Source organism: Amphibalanus amphitrite, unplaced genomic scaffold, assembly GCF_019059575.1.
Source record: "Amphibalanus amphitrite isolate SeventyFive unplaced genomic scaffold, NRLGWU_Aamphi_draft 001088F_arrow, whole genome shotgun sequence".
NCBI classification, from domain to species: domain Eukaryota; kingdom Metazoa; phylum Arthropoda; class Thecostraca; order Balanomorpha; family Balanidae; genus Amphibalanus; species Amphibalanus amphitrite.
Window position 1 is genome coordinate 164,041 of NW_024882582.1, and position 23,068 is coordinate 187,108.

Here is a 23,068-nt window from a genome sequence, read left to right on the forward strand (position 1 = left end):
TCATAGGTGCCAAACACAAATAATCTTACTTTCCCGAATACAGTCGACCCCTGGAGATAATCCACAGAGTTGCTTCACATCCAAGTCTGAAGCTGCAATTCGAACAAACCGGCGACATTATCCGATGCCACGTACCCATGCCCCCGCAGTCGTCTCACTGCGTAAACTAGGGTACAAAACACTAAACAGAAACAAAAGTCTGCAACGACCCAATTGTATTAATCGACAGATTGTAAAACCAAGGAATCCATGATCACGTTAGTCCCAATTGCCCTTCAAGTTATTAGCCATAGGGAAACGAAGGCAGCACAGCGCTCAACTAGCGCGAGTACGAGTTACAATCGAAGAGACAAGAAACAGCAGAAGACAGGTAAGTCGACGATGCGATAGAAGCAATGCAAGAAGTATGAACACGACCTAAGTGTTAATCTCGGGGCAATACACACGCAGGCTGCTTGTCTGACTCTCCAAATGGGACTGACTGATGATGATGAGACTGATCTCGCTATCATCAGCCTGGTGACGTCCATCACAGCGATTATCTGGTTATGATGTTGATGACGGTGACGGCCGTGAATCTCACTGATGAAGATGATGACTGCTGATGTCGATGATTTATCCTAACCTAATGTATGGCTTGGCAGCGCTGAAAATGTAACCTAACGCAACGAATCCGACTCTTATGGCTATTATGCCCAACATATCCACCTTTCATTCGCACGGGATGGGTGCTTTCCGGTGCCACGTTAATGGGTCCACCCGTGTAACATCGCACCATTTTTCTCACTCACTCTTTCACTAAACAATCCTAACTCATGACAATGCACACCATACACCGCTTCGCACTTCGTTATTCTACCAGGAAAAAATATTGATGTTCTCCGTTCAAAAACCAATTATAGTCGGCACGCGTCAAAGAAAATGTTCAATTTACGAAAAGGCGTTACTTTTTCTGAAAAAGATTTCGCAACATCGCAACTGAAATGATAAATTTAGCATTCACCTGCCTTTAGTTCAGTTTAGGAAGAGATGGAGCGTTTCATTTAAACTTAGTCGCACATTCACACCGAATCATTCAACCACCGATCCAGAACTCGCTATTACCTATTCCCTCCCTCACCCTCGCTATGGCTGGGCCACCCTCTCCCTCTCAGGCCCGCGCGTTTAGTTCCTCCAGCAGCCGCTTGGCGGCGCTGAGATGCTGCGGCGCCGCGTCATCGCCAGTCAGCTGGGTCTCGGAGATTCTCTGCGCGGCCGCCAGGGCGGCGCTGGCGGCGGCGCGGCAGTGCGGTACCGCGGACGGGGTGGCGGCAGTGAGGGCGTGCAGTACGTAACCGGCAGTGACCACTTTCGACAGCTCCTGGGGAGGAGGGAGGGGGTTACGGATACAGTAAAGCACTCACTGACACAGACTGACTGTCTTGAGGGATAAGAAGTAAGAATTAACGAATCGTACGAATTACTGACCTCATGCTAATCCACTTTCCCTCTTTTCCGTCATCAGGACGGTTCAATCCTTCTTCTCCACGGTTCAATCACCCTGATCCGGTCTGGACGATCACCTTCATCCGACATGGGTGTATCTTGAAGAAGAGCTGGCAGACATAACCTGGAACCAGCAATCAACACTTCTTTTCCCACCTTCACCCCCTTCCAGCCAACACCCACGCCCTCTCTCCTTACCTGCTCCACATCCTCCTCAGCAGTGCTCCCCTCCTCTGCCATCTCCTCCTCTCCTCTCTCCGTCTTCTCCCGTCCGGCGTTGACAAACTCCTCCACCGCTCCGGCCAGCAGCTGGGCGCCGGCCGCGTCCCTCCACAGGGGACTGAGCAGGGCCGATACCAGGGGGGAGAGCTCGGGGGTCGGGGCGGAGGTGCTGCCCTACAGAGGGAGACGGGGTGGGGGGTCAGTCAGTGGGAGCTGGGAAGTGTGGTGGTTTTGTGCCATTGTAGGTATGTAATTGAGTGAAGCTAATAAAGCAGCTAGGCGAAAAGATTTCAAGGAGAGTGGGGTGTATGGGTACAAGACCGTATTGCAGCGAGCATTGGGCATAAAATGCTTATTAATGGCCACTGAATTAATTAAATCATGCAAAACGTCGCATGCTTGCGGTTACTGGTTGACCTAAGGCAACAAAAGACCATTATATCAAAGTGAAGCCGACTCCACGGTACCGCCAGAGCAGCTACCTTTCCCCACCCACCTGCAGTTTATCGCTGGCGATTCTCCTCTGCGCAGCCACCATCAGCACGGCAGCCAGGTCGCGCTGAGGGCCCTCTCCATCCGCGCCCAGCAGTCTCCATCCCGCCAGCACGCCCTTCAGGTGACTGCTGAGCTCCGTCAGCTGAGCCGGCTGAGGGGGCCGCTCTGCAGAGGACAGTCGCAGCAGCTGACCGATTGCCGCGCCGGTCAGCGGAGGGATCTCCTCTCGGCAGAGGGTGCGCAGCTCGTCGGACTTCTCTGATCGACAGGCCACTGCCTCCAGGAGATCAGCGGAATGGAAGAGCACTGTCAGGCAGCGCTCAGGAGAGGCATCTGAGGCGGACAGATGTAGCAGTAGCCACTGAAGGCCTGCCTCACACAGCTCCGGCGCCACACAGCCGGTTAGGGATACATTCACCGCGGCTTCTGAGAGTGCCTCACTGACGCTGCGGAGCAGGCCAGCGTTCGCCCAGCGCGCGGGGGCCTTCGCCACGCCGCGGCCCCAGATGAGAAGTTCTCGGAGAGCGTTCGAGGGGTCGGCTGCGTCCGGTCCCCCTCCTGCAGCTAGGGCGAGGCTGACCACTATCATCGCTCGCACCAGCTCAACGACCAGCTCATCCCGATCAGCGTAGGGCCGCTCGGAGCTCAGACGTTCCTCCGCGGCCGGCGGCACGGCGGAAGACATCCACGTCAGGAGCTCGCGCAGCGGTGCACCGTACTTAGTCGCCAGCACGTGTCGGCGCAGACTGGGAGAGAACAGATGCATCAGCCACCGCAGTGCCAGCCGGGGTCGGGGCTGACCGCGCCGCGGGTCTCGGAACCTCACACCGCCGGCCGAGCGGCGCTGGTTCTTCTGAGACGCCACGAAGCTTCTTTCCCCATCGAACGCCGCCTGAAGCCTCTCAGCACAGAGCTCTATCACATCATCACAACGTCCCCAGTTGATGAGCGGATCAAGCAGCATGGCGCACCTCTCTGCGGTGGCATCTTCGGGCAGTTCTTTGAGCGCCGACAGACAGTGACTTGCCAGGGGAGTCATCACAGCATGCGGCAGCAGCGAAGCTACATACAGCAGTGACCCTGCCGCCGGCGCGTCGCGATGTTGGTTGAATAGCAGCGGCAGGACGCGTCCCCAGGCCTGCTGCAGGGTCTCCAGCAGGTCAGGTCGCTGCGCCAGCTCAGTGAGACGGCAGGTCCAGAGGACGGCGGTGACGTCGACCAGCCCTACCACGACCTCCTCCTTGTCCAGGGGGGAGCTGGGAGGGGGTGGAGCGGCCGGCTCCAGCGCAGAGTCGTCAGAGGAACTGGCGCTCTCCTGGCCTGTTGAGCGGATAGAACGGGGGGGGGGGAGGAAATAAGAGACGTTCTACAATCACGGTGAGGATTAGAAAAATTGGTACATCTCAGGATATTTCTTCGTCATAAGGTCAAATAGTCATTGGCACTTAGCACACCCCTATAATTCTGAACAACAGAAACACACAAACCCAACTAGCCCCAAATATCTGTTGAGCCTTGTACAACACGAAAGCATAGCACGGGAGCCCGGGTAAGAAATCACTGTCATAACTCGAAACTGTACTCAACTGTTTTGCGACTCACTTGCGTCGGAGAGGACGGAGCGATCGTCGACGTTGTGTAACCGTCTCTTGCCCGGCCGGGAGCCTGAGAACACGACAACGCGGCGTCAGGCAGTGGTTGGAGATGTGTTCATCAATCTCTTGTCCCTCGCACCATCAGAACATGGCGTTCTTATCGTCCTATCAAAGGACACCACATCGGGATAGCCACTTCCTCCAACATATCAGATGTCCGCCAGTTTCCACCCTATAAGAAAGTCCCACGTCTCCCAACCAGACTGCCCTCAGCACACTATAATTCAATATCACCCCTAGGCAAGACCATAATCACCCTTCTTTCCTGGCTATTTCACTCCAGGTTAATCCACCCATTTCTCACCCAGCTCCTGCGTCCCTCCCGTTTAGTTCCCGCATATCACCACGCGCCTCTAACGCGTCCTGACCCCTCCCTCTCGCTCCACCTACCTCCGGCCATACTGTTCTCCTTATCACTCCCCGCTGCCGCCGCCATGTGCCGCTGTCGGCTCGCCTCTCCGGCCGACGCCTGCCGCGCCTGCAGTTTACGCGCGTGGAGTGTCAGCGCCTGGCGAATGGCGATCATCAGACGCACCGCGTCCTCCAGTGTGAGAACCTGCCGGGGAAATGAGGGTTAAGGTCAGATTATTGGTACAGAAGGCAATATGTCTAGACGTCGGGTTACACAATATGTTCTCTGGCTTCAGTGAAGCTTGACATGGTAGATTCCCACTGCTGGTTTATCATCTACCAGCCTACCCTTCCACTACCGTCAAATCTACCTTCTACGAATGGTGGTAGAAGCGGCGGCTGCCTACATCCCATCCCTCCCGCCACCGTTTATTCTACCTTCTCCGAATGATGGTAGAACCGGCGACTGGCTTCCCGGTTCTCCTGGATCAGACAGATACAGCGGCTCAGAAGGGTTTCGTCCGACTCGCCCGAAGGGAAGAAACTGAAACGGAGGGCGAAGTGGAGGTCAGATGTTGGTTCAGATATGTTCAGTAGAGAGTGAATCGTCAGTCACTCGAAAATAGTTCCAATTGTAGGCAACCTCTGCCGTAACATAAAACCAAAACACCAATCTGACATCGAATAGCATACTGCCGGTAATACCATGATCTTGCATCTACGAAACCGAGTCGACCAAATAAGTCAGTCTGAGAATCAGGGCTACGGAGTCGATAGATTTTCGGTGAATCTAACCCCAGCTCCGGCTCCCAAAATCGACTTCAGTCTTCAACTCTGGTCAGAGCTGACGACCGACTCCGACTCAAGACTCCACAGCCATGCTGAGAATCATAACATGGATTGAAAAGCAAGGCCTAACCAGAATCATCCGCCGTTATCCTCACCTGTTGACCATCAGCTGCACGATTCGCCGGCAGACGGGCGGCTCGTCCATGGCCAGCCGCGCCAGCAGGTCCTTCACAGGAACAACGTCAAAGTAGCGGATGTTCTGGCAAAGAAGAGAGTCATGGAGTCAGCGTCATCAAGGGTCGGGTTAGCGGCTATGTGAATGGGGAGAATGACTTCTTATTGAATTTCTGTGATAATACGTATTTACCTCATGTATCTACCTTACTCCAACGAAACGCGGTCGTAGGTACTAGGTACATATTCGACTATTTCTGCTACCGGGGAGAAAGATGTGGTGACATTTATTTTCCGCTATTTCCTTTCGTGGTACTAGACAGAACGACAGTTATCTGCATTGCATTTTCTTCTCTGAATATCTGTCCATCGTACTTTCAATGTCCTCAAACGCTCCACCATTTCCATTTTCTCCTACCTTTCTCCGTCCTCTTGGCTCTTACCTCTTACCATTCTCTTTCCTCCTACCTTCTACCACCCTTTTCCTCACTTTGTTTGTCCTCCTTCATCCCGTTTTACTCACCTTGATCTGTTTGACTTTGAGCAGCAGATCACAGACGGCGACCCGTACAGACAGCTGCACATCGTGGAATGCATCGGCCAGAAACGGCAGCGCAGACTTCATGTAGGCGTGCGTGAACGGGTTATCCAGAACCACGCTGATGCCCTACGGACGAGATGGGGGAGGTTAGGGGGACTGGGGGATGGGCAGCTGTTGTTGTTGTTGTTGTTGATTCCCCTCGGCGGCAGGATCACTGCCGCGAAGCCTCTCGGCTTTGAAGTCGTCTGGTCGCGGCCGCCAGGGCCGCGACGACGTCCGCGCTCCGAATCTCCTCGTGTGACGGGTGAATGGTGCCCAGCAGGCGGAACCTCAGGTTCATCAGGGCAGGGCATCGCAGCAGAACATGTCCGGGCGTGTCCGCCTCCTCCCGACACACCGGACACCGTCCCGCCCGGCATCCATGGTCATTGCAGCCAGGGCACTCCACCGTTGGGTTACGGCCGATCCTGTGCATATACTGGGCGGAGCCCGACCAGTGGCCCGCCCGCAGCTGGTGCACCTCTACAGCCGCGTGGCGGTCCAGATCAGCCGCAGGTGGAGGCAGGCGTTCGCCCCACAGATCCCGGTACCACCCGCTGGGGCGTTGTCTGCCGATTTTTGCCCTCGCTGCTCTGGCGGACGCCCTCAGCACGGTCCTCACATCGAGAGGGACCTCTTCCTGCGGGAGCGCCGACGCCTCCTTGGCCAGGACGTCGGCCCGCTCGTTCCCTTCTAAACCGCAGTGGGAAGGGACCCATTGAAGGTGGAGCCGACGAGCACCCTCTCTTGTCAGGAGGGTGAGGGCATCCCAGACTTCGCTGTTGAGCTGGGTCCGTTGCTCAGAAGGGCCGCTTCTGAGGGCCGCCAGGGCAGCTTGGGAGTCTGTGCATATGACGATGGGGACATCTTCGTGAGCCGGGTGTTCTAAGAGGTGTCTCAGGGCCGTGCGGAGGGCTACCATCTCGGCCCGGTAGCTGCTACACAAACTACCGGCCGGGGCACGGAGCTCTTCTGTTGAGTCGTCCGGCCACACGATGAGTGCTCCAGCGCCGCCGTCCCTGAAGCCCTCCTCCGCTGAACCGTCCGTCCACACCCAGGTGGCACACTGGGGGAGGGAGGCCAGACAGAGGGCAGCCTCTTGTCTTCGGCGATCAGCGGGCGATCCAGGTGGTGGGCGCGTCCCGGCCTCCAGGTCAAAGGTGACCGGCGCGGGTCGCAGCCACGGTGGGGTACGGGGCTGAAGGATGGGCTCCATCCTCGCCTCCACTCCAGCCTCCGTCCACGCCACCTGTCCCACTTCTCTCCAGCCTGTCACCGACGTCAGCCGCTTCGCTGCCGTGCTGTCCGCGACACGCCGGAGGGGGTCCTCTTCTGGGAGGGCTCGCGCCTTCGCCAGCAGTCGAGCAGCTAGCGTGGTCCTTCTTGAGGCCACCGGGGCGAGGCCCGCTTCCGCCATCAGCGCATGTGTCGGGGTCGACGCGACGCAGCCCGTGATGATCCGGGCTGCAGCCCTCATCTCGCGTTCCAACACCTCGACGTGGGACGGTGGGGTTGAAGGGAGCCAAGCTTCCGCCGCGTGCTCCAACGCTCCTCGTACGTAGCCATTGGCTACCGTGCGGAGCTGCTTCTCCTCCAGACCCCAGTCCCGTCCAGTCAGGCGCCGCAGGTGGGCGAGCCTCGGCCGGGTTCGTTGTTTCAGTTTCTTGCAGTGCTGACCGAAGTGTAGGAGGCGATCCAGCGTCACACCGAGCAGGTTGAGTGTGTCTCGCGCCTTCACTGTCACTCCGGCCACCTTGATGGAGAGGTCCACTGCGTCCCTGGCCCACTGCGAGAGGACCATCACCTGCGTCTTTGGTCCAGCGACCACCATCTTCGACGACCTTGCCCACTCGACGAGGGAGTGGGCTGCCAGCTGGGCGCGCCGCTTGGCCGTCTGGATGTCCGCGCCTCCGCACAGTGCTGCCGTGTCGTCCGCGTACATAAATGGCGAACAACCCGGGATGTTCTTGAGAGAGCGGATGAGTGGTGCTGCCCATAACAAAAACAAGGGCGGGGCCAGGACGCTGCCCTGAGGCAAACCTGTCCGGAACACACGCTCTCCGCTCCTCACTCCATTCACCTCCACCCGGACTCTTCTGTCACGGGATGGGCAGCTCGTGAGGTCGTCAGATACGGGACTGGCAACCTTTCCAGCAAAAATCGTGGATGGAAAGACGCACCATCACTTTAAGTAACATAAACGTTTCGTAAAATATGTAGCGATTCTTATTGTTGAACGTTGGCGATTAAGAACGTTTCCATACATTTAAAAGACGATGACCAGAACATCGTTTGCCACACGGACACAGACGAGTATAACATTCTGACCTACAAACATTTCCAACTACCCTAGATAGACAGCCAGTCGACACTGCTGACTGATATCACTGGGTCACCGGGACTAACTCACCGAGACGGCCTGCAGCCGCACTTCCACGGAGGCGGCGTCGTACGCCATGTCCTGTAACAGCACCTTCATCATCTGCTTCAGACAGTCCTGCGGCATCATGTCCCAGAACTGCGACAGCGCCCGGCACACGCCCTGCGAAATTGAGAGTTGGTGCGGTGAGAGTGAGGAGAGAGTTAGTCAGGACCAAAAATGAGATGTAGGGGAGAAGAGAGGGCAAGAGAGTTAACAATGGGAGGCGGAATAGATGGCGAAAATGGAAAGTAACGGAGGGACGGCTATCTTCCTAAGGAAAAGAAGCGAGAGAAATTAGTATAGTATATCTCACCCTCTTAGCGTGAGAAGTAAGAATAGATGGATGGACCTGGTGCGTGGTAATGACGATTTATGTTCACTGTTCAGGGGCGGAAGGGAAGGCGCGGGGACAGACCACAGCCGATAGTCCTTCCAGCTCAAAATCCTAACCACCCGCACCCTTCAGCAGCACCATCCAGCTCACCACGCTACAACTCTGCTCCATTCCCCCGTTCCCCCGACATACCTTGGCAGCGGCGGCGCGCACCAGATGTGACGCCTCCTGCAGCAGGTCAGCCAGCAGCCGGCTCTGTCGGGCCAGCTCGGCGTCCCGTGCCACGCGCGTCTCACTGGGGTCCTCCAGTGGAAACACGTCCAACAGGATAAACGTGGCGTTCAGCTGCACCGTCTCATTCGGCACCTGGTGGGAGGGAGGCAGCAGAGAGGGAGAAGTTAGGGAAAACGTATTGCGAGAATATTATGTGGCATGTTGACATACAGATAGTAACACCACACAATCGTGTGCGCTAACAATATCAAGAGTCAAGATCATCATAAAAATGCATCAACGATAAAAACTCAAATATCATAACATTTTTTTCCAGGGCGCCAGGACTGACAAGTGCCAAGGTCACCGGCGCTCAAAGCCAGATTTCGAGCTCAAATTGCAATGATACATAATAAATAAGCTAGGCCCTGGCCACAACTACCCAATTTGATAATAGAGACCAGGAGTGTCTCCTGAACCTTCACTGCTCTTCCAAAGCCAATCTTCCTCGCCCTTTCCGCCACTTACCGTCAGCGCTCGCCACAGTATCGGCTGGTAGAGCCTGACGAGCATCTCGGCCGTCTCCCGGTGCCTTCTCTGTCCGTGAATATGATGCAGCAGCTGGTAGAGCAGGCGGGCCAGTCGGCAGCCGGGAGCGCGTGAGGCGTGCACCGCATGGTACATGAAGTCCTGGATACAGTGCTCCTCCAGAGACTGGGGGGAAAGAGAGAAGAGGAAATCACGACCGAAGTTCAGAACCACAGTAAATAGTCACACAAATAATTGCAACACCTGACTTCCCTGCTGCTGTCTACCCAGCCCAATAACTATGAACGCTGAGTTGAAAGCAGCAAACTTGATAGCAGCAAACATGGTAAGAATGAAAAATAATTAGTATGCCAATAGGATTTCAACAAAATAGCAGACAAGCTTTAAGACAAAGGGGAAAATGACATCGACATACTCGTCATATCATCTTACACCGAAACTCAAACAGCAGCACACACATTCCCTCCCCATCCCAATACCCTCCCCTAGTCTCCCACGTCCTCCCCCTGCCCCCTACCTCTCTATCAGCCGTCTCGGCCATCCTCCAGGCCCGGTAATACGCCTGTCCGTACTTCATCGCCTCCACCTTGGTCACCGACGGCAGCACCGCCTTGATGGCCGCGTGAGCCGGCGTCCTCAGAGCCGACATACCCAGCACGCCGGCCACGAACCGCACTCCCTCGTCCCAGGCCAGGATTTGGGGACACTGTGCGGCGCCGCAGAGGAGCTGACGGAGCCGACCGGAGCCGGAGCCGGTCAGACCGCCGGACGACAGGCACGGCTGGAGGGAGCAGGCGCGCTGCACCAGCGGACGCTGTGGAATAGAGAGGGGAGGGGTTAATTAGGGTGCGAGTATCACACACAGAGGTAAGGAGAGTGGTCACAATCCCAGTATGGTACTTGGAATATGAGTGACAACTGACAACCGTATACTCAGGTTCCTGGAATGTTGCATGCATTGGAAGTACCTATTAAATATTGCAGTTAGGAGTAAGTTCTTTTTGTTGAATTTTTATGTTGGGACATGATAACTGATTCTATCTGACATCCCATCAATAGACAATCAACACAAGCAAACCGATCTCTTCTCCCCACTAAGCTATCACCTAGTCAAATCTCACCCAACCTCACTCTCATCTCATGTTCCTCTCAACCACCGCCATCACCCACCGTAGTCTTGTGATCCTTGGCCACCACCAGCTGCAGCAGATAGCTGAGTACGGGCGGCGCCAGGGAGTCGGCCTCGGGCAGCCGGCGGGACCACCAGAGCTCCGAGAGACGCGCTATACGGTCACAGAGGCCGTCCAGAGACGGCAGCTCGTCCAGGCTCAGCAGCATCGTGTTCACGATCGCTGAGGGGGGAAATATAAGGTGTTATAAGCACATTTTTGCGTTCCCTGAGGGAAATACATCGGGACATTACACACAGCATAGTACTCACCGTCGTTGAGGGAAAATACGCATTGAAAATATAAGAGAATGTAAGGCAGCTTCGTTCCTACCGATTGTTGGGGAACATCAATATAGTGTTGAAACAGTATAATGCATGAACTATTGTGGTCCAGGGCTGCGGAGTCGATGGATTTTCGGCGACTCCGACTCCGGCTTTCAAAAACTAGCTCCGACTCCGACTCCGACTCCGGGCAGAATTGTCGACTCCGACCGACTCCAACTCCCGACTCCGACTCCGCAGACCTAGCAGGGCTGCGGAGTCGACAGATTTTCGGTGACTCCGACTCCGACTCCGGTCCGGGTTTCTAAAATCGACTCCGACTCCGACTCCGGTCACAACTGTCGACTCCGACCGACTCCGACTCCGACTCCGACTCCGCAGCCCTGGTGGTGACATAGTACATCGCGCGTTCTAAGTAACATGTTCGTTCAAGACCGCCCATGGCCGTCCACACTCACAGGCCGTCTGCAGCAGCCCGACGGGCACGGGCGCAGTGTCCTCTGCCTCAGACTGCAGGGCCGAGACCGTCGACAGAGCCGTGTCCACAATGGCCGACACTAGAGCCGCCTTCTCCGGCTGAGAAAGAGGGCAGAGGTCTCGTGTTACACAGCATCGAGCGAGAAACTACGAGTTCGGTGTGCTCAGCATTCTCTCGGTCCGACTGGTTCCAACTCGCTTATTAGCAACTGTACAGTGTACACAGTAATTGGATCAATCTTTGCAGCTGGATCCGATCTGCATTCTTTGCCTCGCATTTATTCTCATCTAATATCAGCAGTCCTAAGCACAAATTTAGGCCATACATTCGATTGTATTCACAAAACTAATCAAAGCCTTTGTCCACAAATTTTCTCTGCAAATCTGGTATCCTCAAAACTTTATCCATTCTTTATTCACCAAAATCTTCATGAATGGACCAGGAGTTCATCCTGTCACTGCATGACTGATGACTCCTACGGCTACGAGTTACGACACTATCACCCTTCATCCTCCACCCTCTTCCCTCTCGCAAAATGTCACTGAAAGACCACAGAGATGACTCCCATGGCCCTGCCTCAGGCCACCTGCTTATCACCCTTGGATCATGCTGCCCACTTCTTGAAGCTCAGGGAATGAGGGGAATTACTCACATCTGCATCGTCCTCATCATTCTCTGGAATCAGCGACTCCAGACCTGTGGTGATCCAGCTGAGCAGTGACTCCCAGAGTGAGTCCAGCTGAGCCCTGGGCAGCTCAGCCAGCACCTCGTCCAGGTTAAATGGATCCTTTCTGCTCCGCTGTTGAGACAGAGAAGTGAGAGTGGGTATTAATGTAAGAACACAATCCCAAATCAAGCTACAATCCATGAACAAAAAGTAATGGTCAACATGATAATGCAGACTAAAAAAAAAAAACTAGGTAACCTTGAAATGATCTTTGCTCTCAAAACTGTCTGGCCTGTTTGCAGCCAACACCTTGACCAAGCACAACTCACATGATTGGCCAGGAGCTTGAGGAACCCCTCAGTATCATGGTTTGACACCACATCCACCAGAGCCTGGCGGCGCTGGGCAGCCATGCTCAGAGGCCGCTAGAGTGACGTTTGCGTAGGCTGCGCTGCTGAGAAACAAGCTGAAAGGAAAGTTATTCAAGGTGAAGCTCTAGGGCGGCACCTTTCTGAACCATCACACATTCACGAATTTTTTTAACATTTAAGTCCCTATCTAGGACGGTGTAAGACCATGGGACATTCATCGGAATGCCACTGGGTACTGGCACCAGCACGGACAGCCTCGGCCAGGGGCCATGGTGCTTGAAAGTAGACATGAATCTTTAAATGACAAACAATGAATGAATGACAAATTACAAAATGATAACCCTTATAACTCAAAAATTCCACGACGCAGTACGGACCCCTCACAACACACGGACCAAGGCACACGGACGGACGTCTCTCCTTTTGGTTTAAAATTGTAGAGGTGAAAACAACAAACATGAAATGGTGTGCTAATTTTTGTAATCAAATATTTTGAAATTGCATATTGCACACATCTTTTGAACCCTTAAATAATAATATTTTGATCGAGAGAAATGTAACACGATTGCACGTCCTGAAGTTTTGCAATTTAAGGAAATATAACATAGTGCTGTTCATATTTTTTAGAGTAGACGTTTTCTCCAGCTGAAAACCGGTACCAGCACGGCCGTCCCTCCCAGCTCACGGGAGCTTGGTCACCAAAACGGGATCAGCCCGGGTGACCTACGCCCGAATCGCCTATTCCATCGAATGTCTACGCCCGGGTGACCTACGCCCGGCTGACCTACGCCCGAATCGCCTACTCCATCGAATGTCTACGCCCGGCTGACCTACGCCCGGCTGACCTACGCCCGAATAGCCTACTCCATCGAATGTCTACGCCCGGCTGACCTACGCCCGGCTAACCTACGCCCGAATCGCCTACTCCATCGAATGTCTACGCCCGGCTGACCTACGCCCGGCTGACCTACGCCCGAATCGCCTACTCCATCGAATGTCTACGCCCGGGTGACCTACGCCCGGCTGACCTACGCCCGAATCGCCTACTCCATCGAATGTCTACGCCCGGGTGACCTACGCCCGGCTGACCTACGCCCGAATCGCCTACTCCATCGAATGTCTACGCCCGGGTGACCTACGCCCGGCTGACCTACGCCCGAATCGCCTATTCCATCGAATGTCTACTCATACTGCCGTACGGCCTGCCCGTGTTCGTGGAGCAGTCCCTGCTGTGTTATCGAGTAAGGATTTACCCATTCACTACGCCGGCTGACTGGCGGCCCCATCCTTTGTTTGCGCTATTGTCGTCCGTCACCCGCCGCGGCGGTGCCCAGGCCCAGGGGTCGCCTGTCGCAGCGGGGGTAGCGTCCCGCCCCGCGGCCCCTGGCGCGGCGAGAGGTAACATGCCGCGGTGCACGGCACGGCGGGCCGCCGCCGCCGCCGCCGAGGGAGTGGACGCTGACAAGGATGAGGGCCGTGGGCCCGTGGCATCACCTGGGTTTGTATGGATTTTGTTCATTTGGCCGGCTGGCTTAAGTCACCGATTAGATTAACACGCGCAGTGGAAGGGTTGCGAGTACTACGCCCAGTGGAAGGGGGGGGGGGGCGGATGTCGCCCCCCCTAAGATCTCAGCTCCCACTGGAGCTAGAAAGACGAAATTTGGAGGGTAGGTGGAGGCCATGGGGAACTCTATTGTGTGTGAATTTCATGACCCTAGGTCAATATCTTCAAGGTCAAATGAGGTCAAATGTGGTCAAATTTGCCATATTAGCGACTTTTTTGCGTTTACACGCCGATAACTCATAAAGTTACCGGCCGATTTTTTAAAATCTTTCACTATACGAAAGAGCAAACATTTGTGAGTATGTATCGTGAATTTCTAGATAATCCAACAATAAATATGGCAGTTAGAAGCCTGCGAAGGGTAAGATGTCGCCGGCTGAAGCGGCATCGGCCGACGCGGGAAACGCGGCAATCACAATTTTGTGTTTACACACTCATAACTCAAGTTCTTACCGGCCGATTTTCAAAATTCTTTGACCATATGATTGCCTGTACATTTCTCAGTCTTCTCACCGAGTTTGATGCGAATCTAATATAATCAGCGGTAAGGAGCGCGATGTAAAGACGGAACCGTCCCGCCCCGGCACAATCTACAATTCAGGCGGCGCGTAACGGCTAGCGCCGGCCGCCGCGCCGCCGCGCCGCCGCGGCGGCAGGATGTTTGACTTTACACCGCTATTACTAGAAAAGTTGTGAACCGATTTTCTTACTTCTTGCACGAGAAGATCCGCAGTTCAATTATGGACAGGTAGCCGAAATTTCACATTGATATTATGCTTGCGGCGCGAGTTATTGGCGAAAAACAGGAGGGGTGGGCGAAATCCGCCCCCCCCCTTCCACTGCGCGTGTTAAAAGGACAAGTGAAAATGAGCCCCTGCACGAATTAGTGTCTTTGCCAACGGCTAACTTCAATTGCAGGAGGGTGAGGAGGGGTCGAAAGAACCACCCAGTGATTCATCCCTTGATTGAGCTATAGGAAAAGCGGGTTTGGCGAGTGGAAGCCAATGAAATAAATTTTTATTTTCCTAAGAACAACTTCACAAGAGTCATTGCCATAGAGTGCATCAAGTTTCAAGTTGAACATATTTTTTTTTGAAAAATGTGAAGTAAAGCCTTGCTTCTCCGTCAAGTGACGGTGTATTCAAATAACCCGACCGTTGGGTAACTTGAACAGTCTTTCTTTGCACGCCATGAAATAGTTATCTGGCTATCACCGATGTTGTTTGGTGTATAAACAAATAGGCACAACAGCTCTAACATAGGTACCTTATTGAAGAAAGATTAAAACAACAACAAAAATAACCGTTGCAGAATATCAATATCTGCTTGCTGCACACCAGCCAGTTGACAGAGGTTGGCTTCTCTCGTCAGGTGTGCAGATCGTCTATATCTCCGTTCGGTAAAACCTATCACAACCTTACCACATCTGTTAGAGTGGTGCCAATTGGATTTTGTACCTTCAGAATTCCGATTTTGTCCTATGCCCAAATCGGAATTTGGTTGGACAAAGGCAGCATGCTTTGGACAATATTTGTCAATCACTTGCAACACTTCAGCATTTTTATAAAGTAATCGTGCACACCAGTAAAACGCCTTTTTGGGGCGACCAACGGAGTGAGCGGGAGGGTGGGCCTTGCACGTGCGAAATTGCGAGGGGGTACCACCAAATAACTTGTGCACTGCACCCCAAGACCTACTAACCGGTCCCTAGTGATGTGCCAAATTTGAGCGCAATCGGCCCAGCCGTTCTCGAGATCTGGAAGCGGCACCCTGCATGTGCGTACGTGCCAACTGGGTCCCAACTGACTTTTGCACGGCACCCTAGCAACTGCTCCCTAACCGTGTACCAAATTTGAGCGCAATCGGTCCAGCCGTCTTCGAGATCTGGAATCGACCCCTGCACGTGCGCACGTGCAACAGCACCCCAAATCTGGCACATGGATATGCATGGCTTAGTGGGTGCCTACCTACTTGCTAACTTTCAGCTCAATCTTTCGGTAAAAAATATTTTCGGGTCATGTCAGGTCACCGAGCTATAACCTCACAATAGGTAAAACCTCCGACTCTTTTTGACAAAATCGTACATCTGGCGTAACTGGACGCGATCCCATCGACAAGAACGAAATTATTCTGTGTGACTTATGTCAGATTTTGACAGGACATGAAACATTACATTGTATATTGACATTTCTAAGGTCAACAAAGGTCATTGACCTCGCATGTCTGTGTTTAGTGGGGTTTCTTGAGGTCCTGAATCCGAATCTGTGGTTCAATCTTCATCTAAATGCTTTCAAAATTGTTCCTCGATCTGTACAAGGTCACCTCAGGTCAATTAGGACCGTCCTCGCCAGCGGCGGGTGTGACTCTCGTGTTCCCGGGGACCATGTCACGCCAGTAATGACTGAGCTGCAGTGAACTATGCATCATTTTGTTGCTAATTCATTGGGAAACACGGTCGTGAAAGTTTCATGTTGATATCTTTCATAGATTTGCCATTATTGGCTAAATAGCTTGGAAAATTTTAGCTTTTCCCCGTAATTTGATCGTTGACTAGCCAAAACGGTGTCAAATATTGACCTAGGATAAAAATATAGGTATCACCAGTCGCGAATACTCGTAAAGAGCAATCGACTTGTCTTTGTTGGGAAGCGCTACGACGTTTAGTTTCGAAACGCCAGGAGGTCGGATCACCCCCCCCCCCCCCCAGGCCGCGTTACGAAAAATGCCCTGCCAGGGCGAGGGTTATAATAGCACGATCTAGGCGTCCAAAAAAGGGGTGTGATATTGATATGCAACGTAGCATTTGATGAGCGGCTTGGTAATAGTTAGATTGTCCTGGAGTGACTCAATTCAGTTAAGTTCTGGAACACTTGCAAGCTATACATTAAAAAAATATCTAGGCGCGTCCAGTGAATGTTGGAAGGTATTGGAAAGTAATTACACACAGCGAATATTTTCTACTCAGATCATGACGTTAAGTGTGTAAAATAACAAATGCAATAGCGATTGAAATGAACATTTTTTGTAGGTTCACAAGTGAACAAGAGGTGCCAGGTGGATCATAGGTGGACCCCGGAAAAGAAAGGGAGATCGATTTCACCTGCCAACTTCGGTACCCTGACGCCATCTATGAATTTTCAAATTAATTTGAGTAATTTTATCACGCATTTTTGTAACAAAATTAGACTATTGCCAACACGTTTTCGTGATATCACCAACGAATAAACCGATTTATGTTGCATTTTGTGTGCTTAATCATACTTGCTTAGTCATAGTCATACATTCATTCAATTCACGTCCCAATTAGATCCGTTCCACTCAAGTGTGGCTATTCCAGAGTCAGGCTCAATATATCAAAGTAGAAACAGCTCAGGTTGGTCACTTATGCTATAGTACAGGCACACGCACCAATTCACGCCCATTCCCACTCGGCCATAGACGTGTCATCGAGAGCCGGCGCTGCACAGCCAGCCCAGCTGCGACTGGCGCACGCTGCTTGCTTGTTTTTGTTTTGTTGGTTAGGCCCTTTCGGTCTGACAAGACCATTTCAGAGCCGGAAGAATGATAGGAATTAGGGGGAGACATTTGTCTGGGCAGACACCCTAGGGCCTAGAGTCGCTGGGGCTTAGCCCGTCCGAATGGACAGGCCGACCAGGACCCCCCCCCCCCCCCCCAGCACCAGGGACGGCGCCACGGATTTCGCCTTGCGGGGGCAGGTTTTCAGAAAAAGGGCCCAAACAAGATGGGGGTCCAAACTTTCCGAAATATCGTCAATACCGTCAATACTATGCAAGCCTTTATTTGTACAGGTCTCGCGAGATTAAGCGGTAGGTTTGGCACTTTTACATTTCCGGTTATATCTCAGAAACTAATCGATCTACAATGAAGTAATTTTACACGATCGTGGCCGGCTTGTTACCCAACAAGTCGATCGCATCTTCAACACTTAAAAGCTTAAGACGACGAAGATATAGCCTTAAGTACACTAAATTTTCTAGGTGCAAAACCTACCGCTAAAACCCGCGAGACCTGTAACGACCTACCATTCCCACAACCGTTACCTTCTACACTTGTATTTATTTTGTTTTTATTGCATACCATCAACAGGTTCAGAAACCCAATAATACACAATAACACAAATACACAATAGCTTTTGTGTTAACCTGCGCCCTGATGGGGTCTGCCTAGCAACGCGTTCTGATGGGGGGGGGGGGGCATTTTGGCCCCCCTAAGATCTCGAGAACCACGCAACATAGCGACAAGCGGTAAACGGCGTTGGATAGCCCCAACGGGGAACTACCTTGTGACCTAATTTCATTGACCTCGGTCAAACCGATGACGTCACAGGTCAGGTCAAAGGTCGAATTTTCACCGTTTACAGGCATTTCAAGAAATGCGTTGTAAAATCGGGTAAAATGCATTTCATTGACAATCATCGATGGGGAAATGTTCTTCAAACACATATTTTGCTATTTGAGGTCACTGATACCAGGTCAGGTCACAGAGGTCAGGTCACTGGGGGTCACAATATGAAAGTGTCGTGTGATACATGTTTCATGGTCCATTTTACATGACAAATGCGATTATGTGGATCAGGCAGACTTTAAGGCCAGCTTAGGTCACGTTTTGGTCAAGGTCAAGTCAAGGTCAGATCAAGGTCAGGTCAAATTAGGTCAAATTTCAAAGTTGATATTTTTGCATAAAATGGGTACCGATTCGATGCAGCTCGTCACGGGGAGTTCAATGGTGGTCTCCTTTTTGCGCTACAAGGTCTAGAATTGCTAAAAATTGAGTTCAAAAATTTGACGTCATCAATTTTTAACAGTTTTTTCGCTATAACTTGGCCAAAAAAAAAGAGGTATCGATCTTAAATTTGGTATGTATATCGAAGAGCGCAGGGACTATCACATACATTCCGGTTTTTTCGAAATTCGAAATTTTTTGGAAATTTTTTGAGTTTTTCTAAAAAAAAACAATTTTTTTGATTTTTGGGGGTCAAAATCCCAAAATTTTGAAAATCCGAGATAGCAGTTTTGTAGCTCCGTCTTTTCTCTACACAACCACATAAAGAACTTTAAAGTTGCTTATTAACTGTAGAATTGGTGAGCGTTTCAAGATGTCATGTTTTTTGCTCATTTTTACTCGAACATGACCTCAGTTTGACCTCAATAATTCCTGACCTGAGGTGACCTGTGACTTAAAATTTTGTGTGAAGGTGTCGAATTGATGCCCGGTAAGGTATCCAAAATTTGGCGGCGCTGCGCGCCGCCGTTTTCTCGCTATTTAAGAAAAACACAGGGTGGGGGCCAAAATGGCCCCCCATCAGGGCGCGGGTTATTAAAGGACACACTCTTAACCCTCGCCCGTATTGGTGTTTTTCCAGCCACGAACGTAAAGGGGGCAGGAGTCTGTTGCCCCCCCTTGCCGTTTCGCCCCTTATCAAGCTAGACCTTCGCAGAAAAAACGAGCGTGCTGCCCGTGACGAGAGAAAGCCGATGATACCCAATTTTAAGGTCCTTGGTCATCGGCTAACCTTCCAGGTCAGGTCAATGGCCAAAAGTCGGGAAAAGCGGGACATGTTAGAACGTCGTAAAGGTGGCTGCTATAGGTTTCTTTTTTCGGGGTGATGATCACGAATATCATGTTAATAATGATCATAGATAATGTCTTCATGCATTTAGGCCAGGTCGGGTCAGGTCAGGTCAGGTCAGGTCAACCAGTAAGGGTTTTGCCGGGTATTCGTAGTAGGTGGCAACCGCCTCTGACAGCTTCGTAACATGTTACGAATGCACCAAAATTACTTCGTAAATGTTCAAATGGTTGCTAAATTCGAATTCAGATCCAAAAACTAGCCTAGAGACATGTAAAACTCCAAAAATGAAAACCGAGGTCATCAAAGGTCAATGACCTGACCTGACCTCCCGGTGATCTTGACACCCACCCTAATGCATGGGAGCAACATCATATCCCATGTTTGAACGCTTGAAACCACGAAAAGACTGCAAACGCGCGGCCGATGCGAGCCGACATGCGCTGAATCGCGATTCCGGCCAAACATGGTCTCGAAAAGTAGTAGGTCACAGGTCAAAGGCCATTAGGGTCAGGGTCATGAAATTTTAAGGATAGGTGTAAAATTAGCGCCCCCAGGTCACGAAGTTGGTCGAAAGAGGTCATGTCGCATATCATTCGATTCGGCAGGTCTTCCTGAGTTCATTGGTAGCTTTCCTGGCTCGCTAGCTCAATTTGATCGGGAGTGATTGACGAAAAACTAAAATGACCTTGATGACGTTGTAAATGACGTCACGCAAGGTCAACATTGCAAAAGTGACGCATGTAACCTTGCAAGGAGTACATCAAATCACGATTCTGTGTGCTTGAGATAGTTGGAGATCGTTCCCGGCGCCAGAATAGCAGTTTTCATTTTTCCCCATTGACTTTTAATGGTGAGGTCACGAAAATGACCTGACCTCATATGACCTTTAGGAAAAATCCGAGATATACAAGTTGTGAGACTCGTTATGGATACTTGATCCTGCAAGTTTCATTTCCCTGTGAGTTTCCTCTGGGAGGGCGTTGTGAAGTTGCGACATCTGAAGACCGTGCAGAGGTTCACTTATAACGTCATAGGTCAGTGACCTGACCTGACTCGAAAATGCCGTTGGTATCAAAAGGTCCGGCTTGAATCAAAGGTTAGGTATGCCAAGTTTCAGCTTTCTATCGCCAGTGTGTTAGGAGCTATTGCGGAAAAAACCCTAGGGGGGGGGGGCGGCACCCGCCGTCTCCCCATCGGCCGGCGAGGGTTAATTGAGTACCTTATTGCTTCGTTTGTGATATGTGTATGTAGAACATTTACCTCTTGAATGGTACGCCATAAACTGCGTTTGAATTTCAGTTATTTTTGGGTAGGTATATAATTTATGCTAGCGGCCGCAAAACGCCAACCGTAGGTGCACTGGCGGTCGCAGCCGCTAGCAAAAGGGGGGAGGGCAAACTCACACTCGCGGGACATAACATTTATCCGTCACCGGAGGGGGGGGGGGTGATCGGCTAATTTTTACGTCCACGAGGCGCCGCGCAGTTGGCACTAATTATGCTTCATCCATGTCATTCTTGCGTGGAATCTTTAAGCACAATTTAAGGCAAAATCACCAGTTCCATTTCCAGCCCCACGGTGTTTCCACCGGTCGGGCGACTGCACCATGGCGACGGATCGGTGTAGCATATGCTGGAAGGTCGGGCACGCGGATTTATGACCTTACCACAATAAAACAGTTCGGAAAAGTACAGATACCTACTTCTTGCTATGAACAAGCATGTGAAACCCAGAGAGCATTTTCAGACTATGACATTTACCCATATAGTTGTGTGGCGGCGGGAGAGAGTAGGTACACCGACCTCTGGAGACCAAAGGTTCCTGGCTTTCAAAATTGGCATCTGAGGGCCGCGCGCGACTCCTGCGGGCTTCGTAACGGCTCTATTGGGGCTCACTCAACCTGCCTAGTCCTCATGCCGAAAAGACTGGCGCTGAGCCCTGAGGATTTCATCAGTCTCTGCCAGCCTCAAGACCCACAACGGCTCATGGGGTACCGATGTCGAAATATGAGGGAATCTACGCGGGACCATCAGGACGTAAAGTGATCTCGATCAGAACCAGCGTAAGGCTGTACGGGGACCCGCAGTTGCTACTGTACACGAACCCCAACTCTAGCCGTCTGTCCTGTCCAGTAACAACCGATAATATTAATATCGACTGCCGGTCCCTGTACAAGAGCAGCTGAGGTTTTCTGTGCGTGCCCTCTGACAGCTTATCGTTGTTCCCAGTGAGGGTGCTGGGACAATTTACTCAGGGTCGCTGTACAGTAGCAACTGCGGGTCCCCGTACAGGAGTCTGCGTAAGCCCTCTGATCTTCAGAAGCCCACCCATGTATGTTTTCACTTAGAGGCCAGATTAGGGCCCTCAGAGACCAGTACAGGGCCTGCAAACTGCAAAGGCCAGTAGTTTGAGACCATCAGAGGCCGAATTGGGCTCTCAGAGGCTAATGTGGGTCCTTACTCATTACAGGCCAACATGGGGCCCTCAGACGTCAGCGTGGGGCTCTAAAAGACCGGCATGAGCCGTCGTTGGACCCCAGAGGCCAGAAGAGGGCCCTCAAAGGCCAAGATGGGCCCTCCTCAGAGGCCAATGCAGGCTCTTAGAGGCCGGCATCGGGTCTTTAGCAGCCAGTGTGGGGCCCTCATTGGCACCTAAAGGTTCGTCTTAGGACACCAGAGATAGAAATAAGGCCACCAGAGACCGGTGTGAGACGCTCAGACGCCGGTTGGGGCCCCTGAGGCCGGTTAGGGGCCCTCATAGGCCAGATGTGGGGCTTAAGAGAGGTCGATGTGGGCTCTTAGCGGCCAACGTGGGCGCTTGACCGCCACTGAAGTTCCCTCAGAGGTCAGTGTAGGACGCTCAAAGACCGGTGTGGGAGCTTCATTAATAGCTTGGAGTGTTTTTTTTTTTTTTTTTTTAGCCTCGTGACGATCGAATAAGGGCCAGGGCCCCATACACCTATGGAGGCCCATCGGTTGTTTGAGGGGGGGGGGCAAATGATATGATGGCCCCCTTTATTGGCCTTTGGGGGGCATGGCCCTGATGCCCCCCCCCCCCTCCCACGCGACCGCCACTGTGTACACATTACACACAGGCCTCTGAGATTGCATACTAGCTCTGGCAAACTCTATGCAGGCCCCGGAGGTCCCACGCTAATCCTTAAGAAACCAAGCCGGCATACGGCGTCACCACCGGGCTTCTGAGGTGCACCGCACCAACCCATGAGGTCTTAATTTAGTGTCGTAGAGCCACGCTCATTTGGCAGGGCCCACCCGCCACTGCCGAAGAGGGTCTCATGCCAGCTATTGCTGGGCCTACGAGAGCCTCAAGTAAACCCACGCTGATATTCCATATAAGATCCGGCCTTACTCGTGAACCGGTGCCAGCGACGCTGACCGCCAAATTGACAGAATGCGAAGCTGAGCCCACTCATGAGTAAAATTTACGTACTTTGATGGCGCAAGAAAGAAAATGAAACATACAAAAAGCTTTCTAGGACTTTTGTTCGATCTGAAAGGTGGGGCCAAAAGATAGTATGGCCACACCTTTCAGCACCAAAGGGGGGCCATGGCCCCGTGCTCCCCCCCTGGGACCGCCTATGAGTAGGTGCGATGAAAGAGACACCTCAGTGAGCTGATCATAAGGTCGCCTGAGACAGTGTCCCTTACGATCC

General features: G+C 52.2%; 1 protein-coding gene across 2 annotated transcripts; it reads right to left on the bottom strand.

The window, feature by feature from the left end:
• Window positions 1-200: 200 nt before the first annotated feature.
• Window positions 201-12,642, bottom strand: LOC122369983 (condensin-2 complex subunit G2-like). 2 transcript variants are annotated; one of them, XM_043345185.1, is made up of 17 exons: window positions 12,616-12,642; window positions 12,197-12,333; window positions 11,853-11,999; window positions 11,181-11,298; window positions 10,440-10,621; window positions 9,787-10,083; window positions 9,249-9,434; window positions 8,700-8,873; window positions 8,162-8,293; window positions 5,695-5,838; window positions 5,153-5,256; window positions 4,647-4,752; window positions 4,248-4,413; window positions 3,805-3,867; window positions 2,204-3,522; window positions 1,684-1,881; window positions 201-1,360 (listed from the first exon to the last, which is right to left on the bottom strand). In XM_043345185.1, exons 2-17 carry the CDS (start codon window positions 12,278-12,280, stop codon window positions 1,151-1,153), a joined length of 3,630 nt encoding a protein of 1,209 aa, XP_043201120.1. In that variant the 5' UTR covers window positions 12,281-12,333; window positions 12,616-12,642; the 3' UTR covers window positions 201-1,150. The 2 variants fall into 2 exon arrangements, with proteins under 2 accessions (XP_043201120.1, XP_043201119.1); XM_043345184.1 differs by having other exon boundaries at window positions 3,790-3,867; window positions 12,616-12,634.
• Window positions 12,643-23,068: the final 10,426 nt, after the last annotated feature.

Coding starts and splice junctions, on each gene's coding strand:
- LOC122369983 (XM_043345184.1), bottom strand. CDS start 12,280: ATGGCTGCCCAGCGCCGCCAGGCTCTGGTGGATGTGGTGTCAAACCAT. Junction 12,000..12,196: donor TCAAGCTCCTGGCCAATCAT/GTGAGTTGTGCT, acceptor CTGTCTCAACAG/CGGAGCAGAAAGGATCCATT. Junction 8,294..8,699: donor TGCGCGCCGCCGCTGCCAAG/GTATGTCGGGGG, acceptor TCAATTTCGCAG/GGCGTGTGCCGGGCGCTGTC.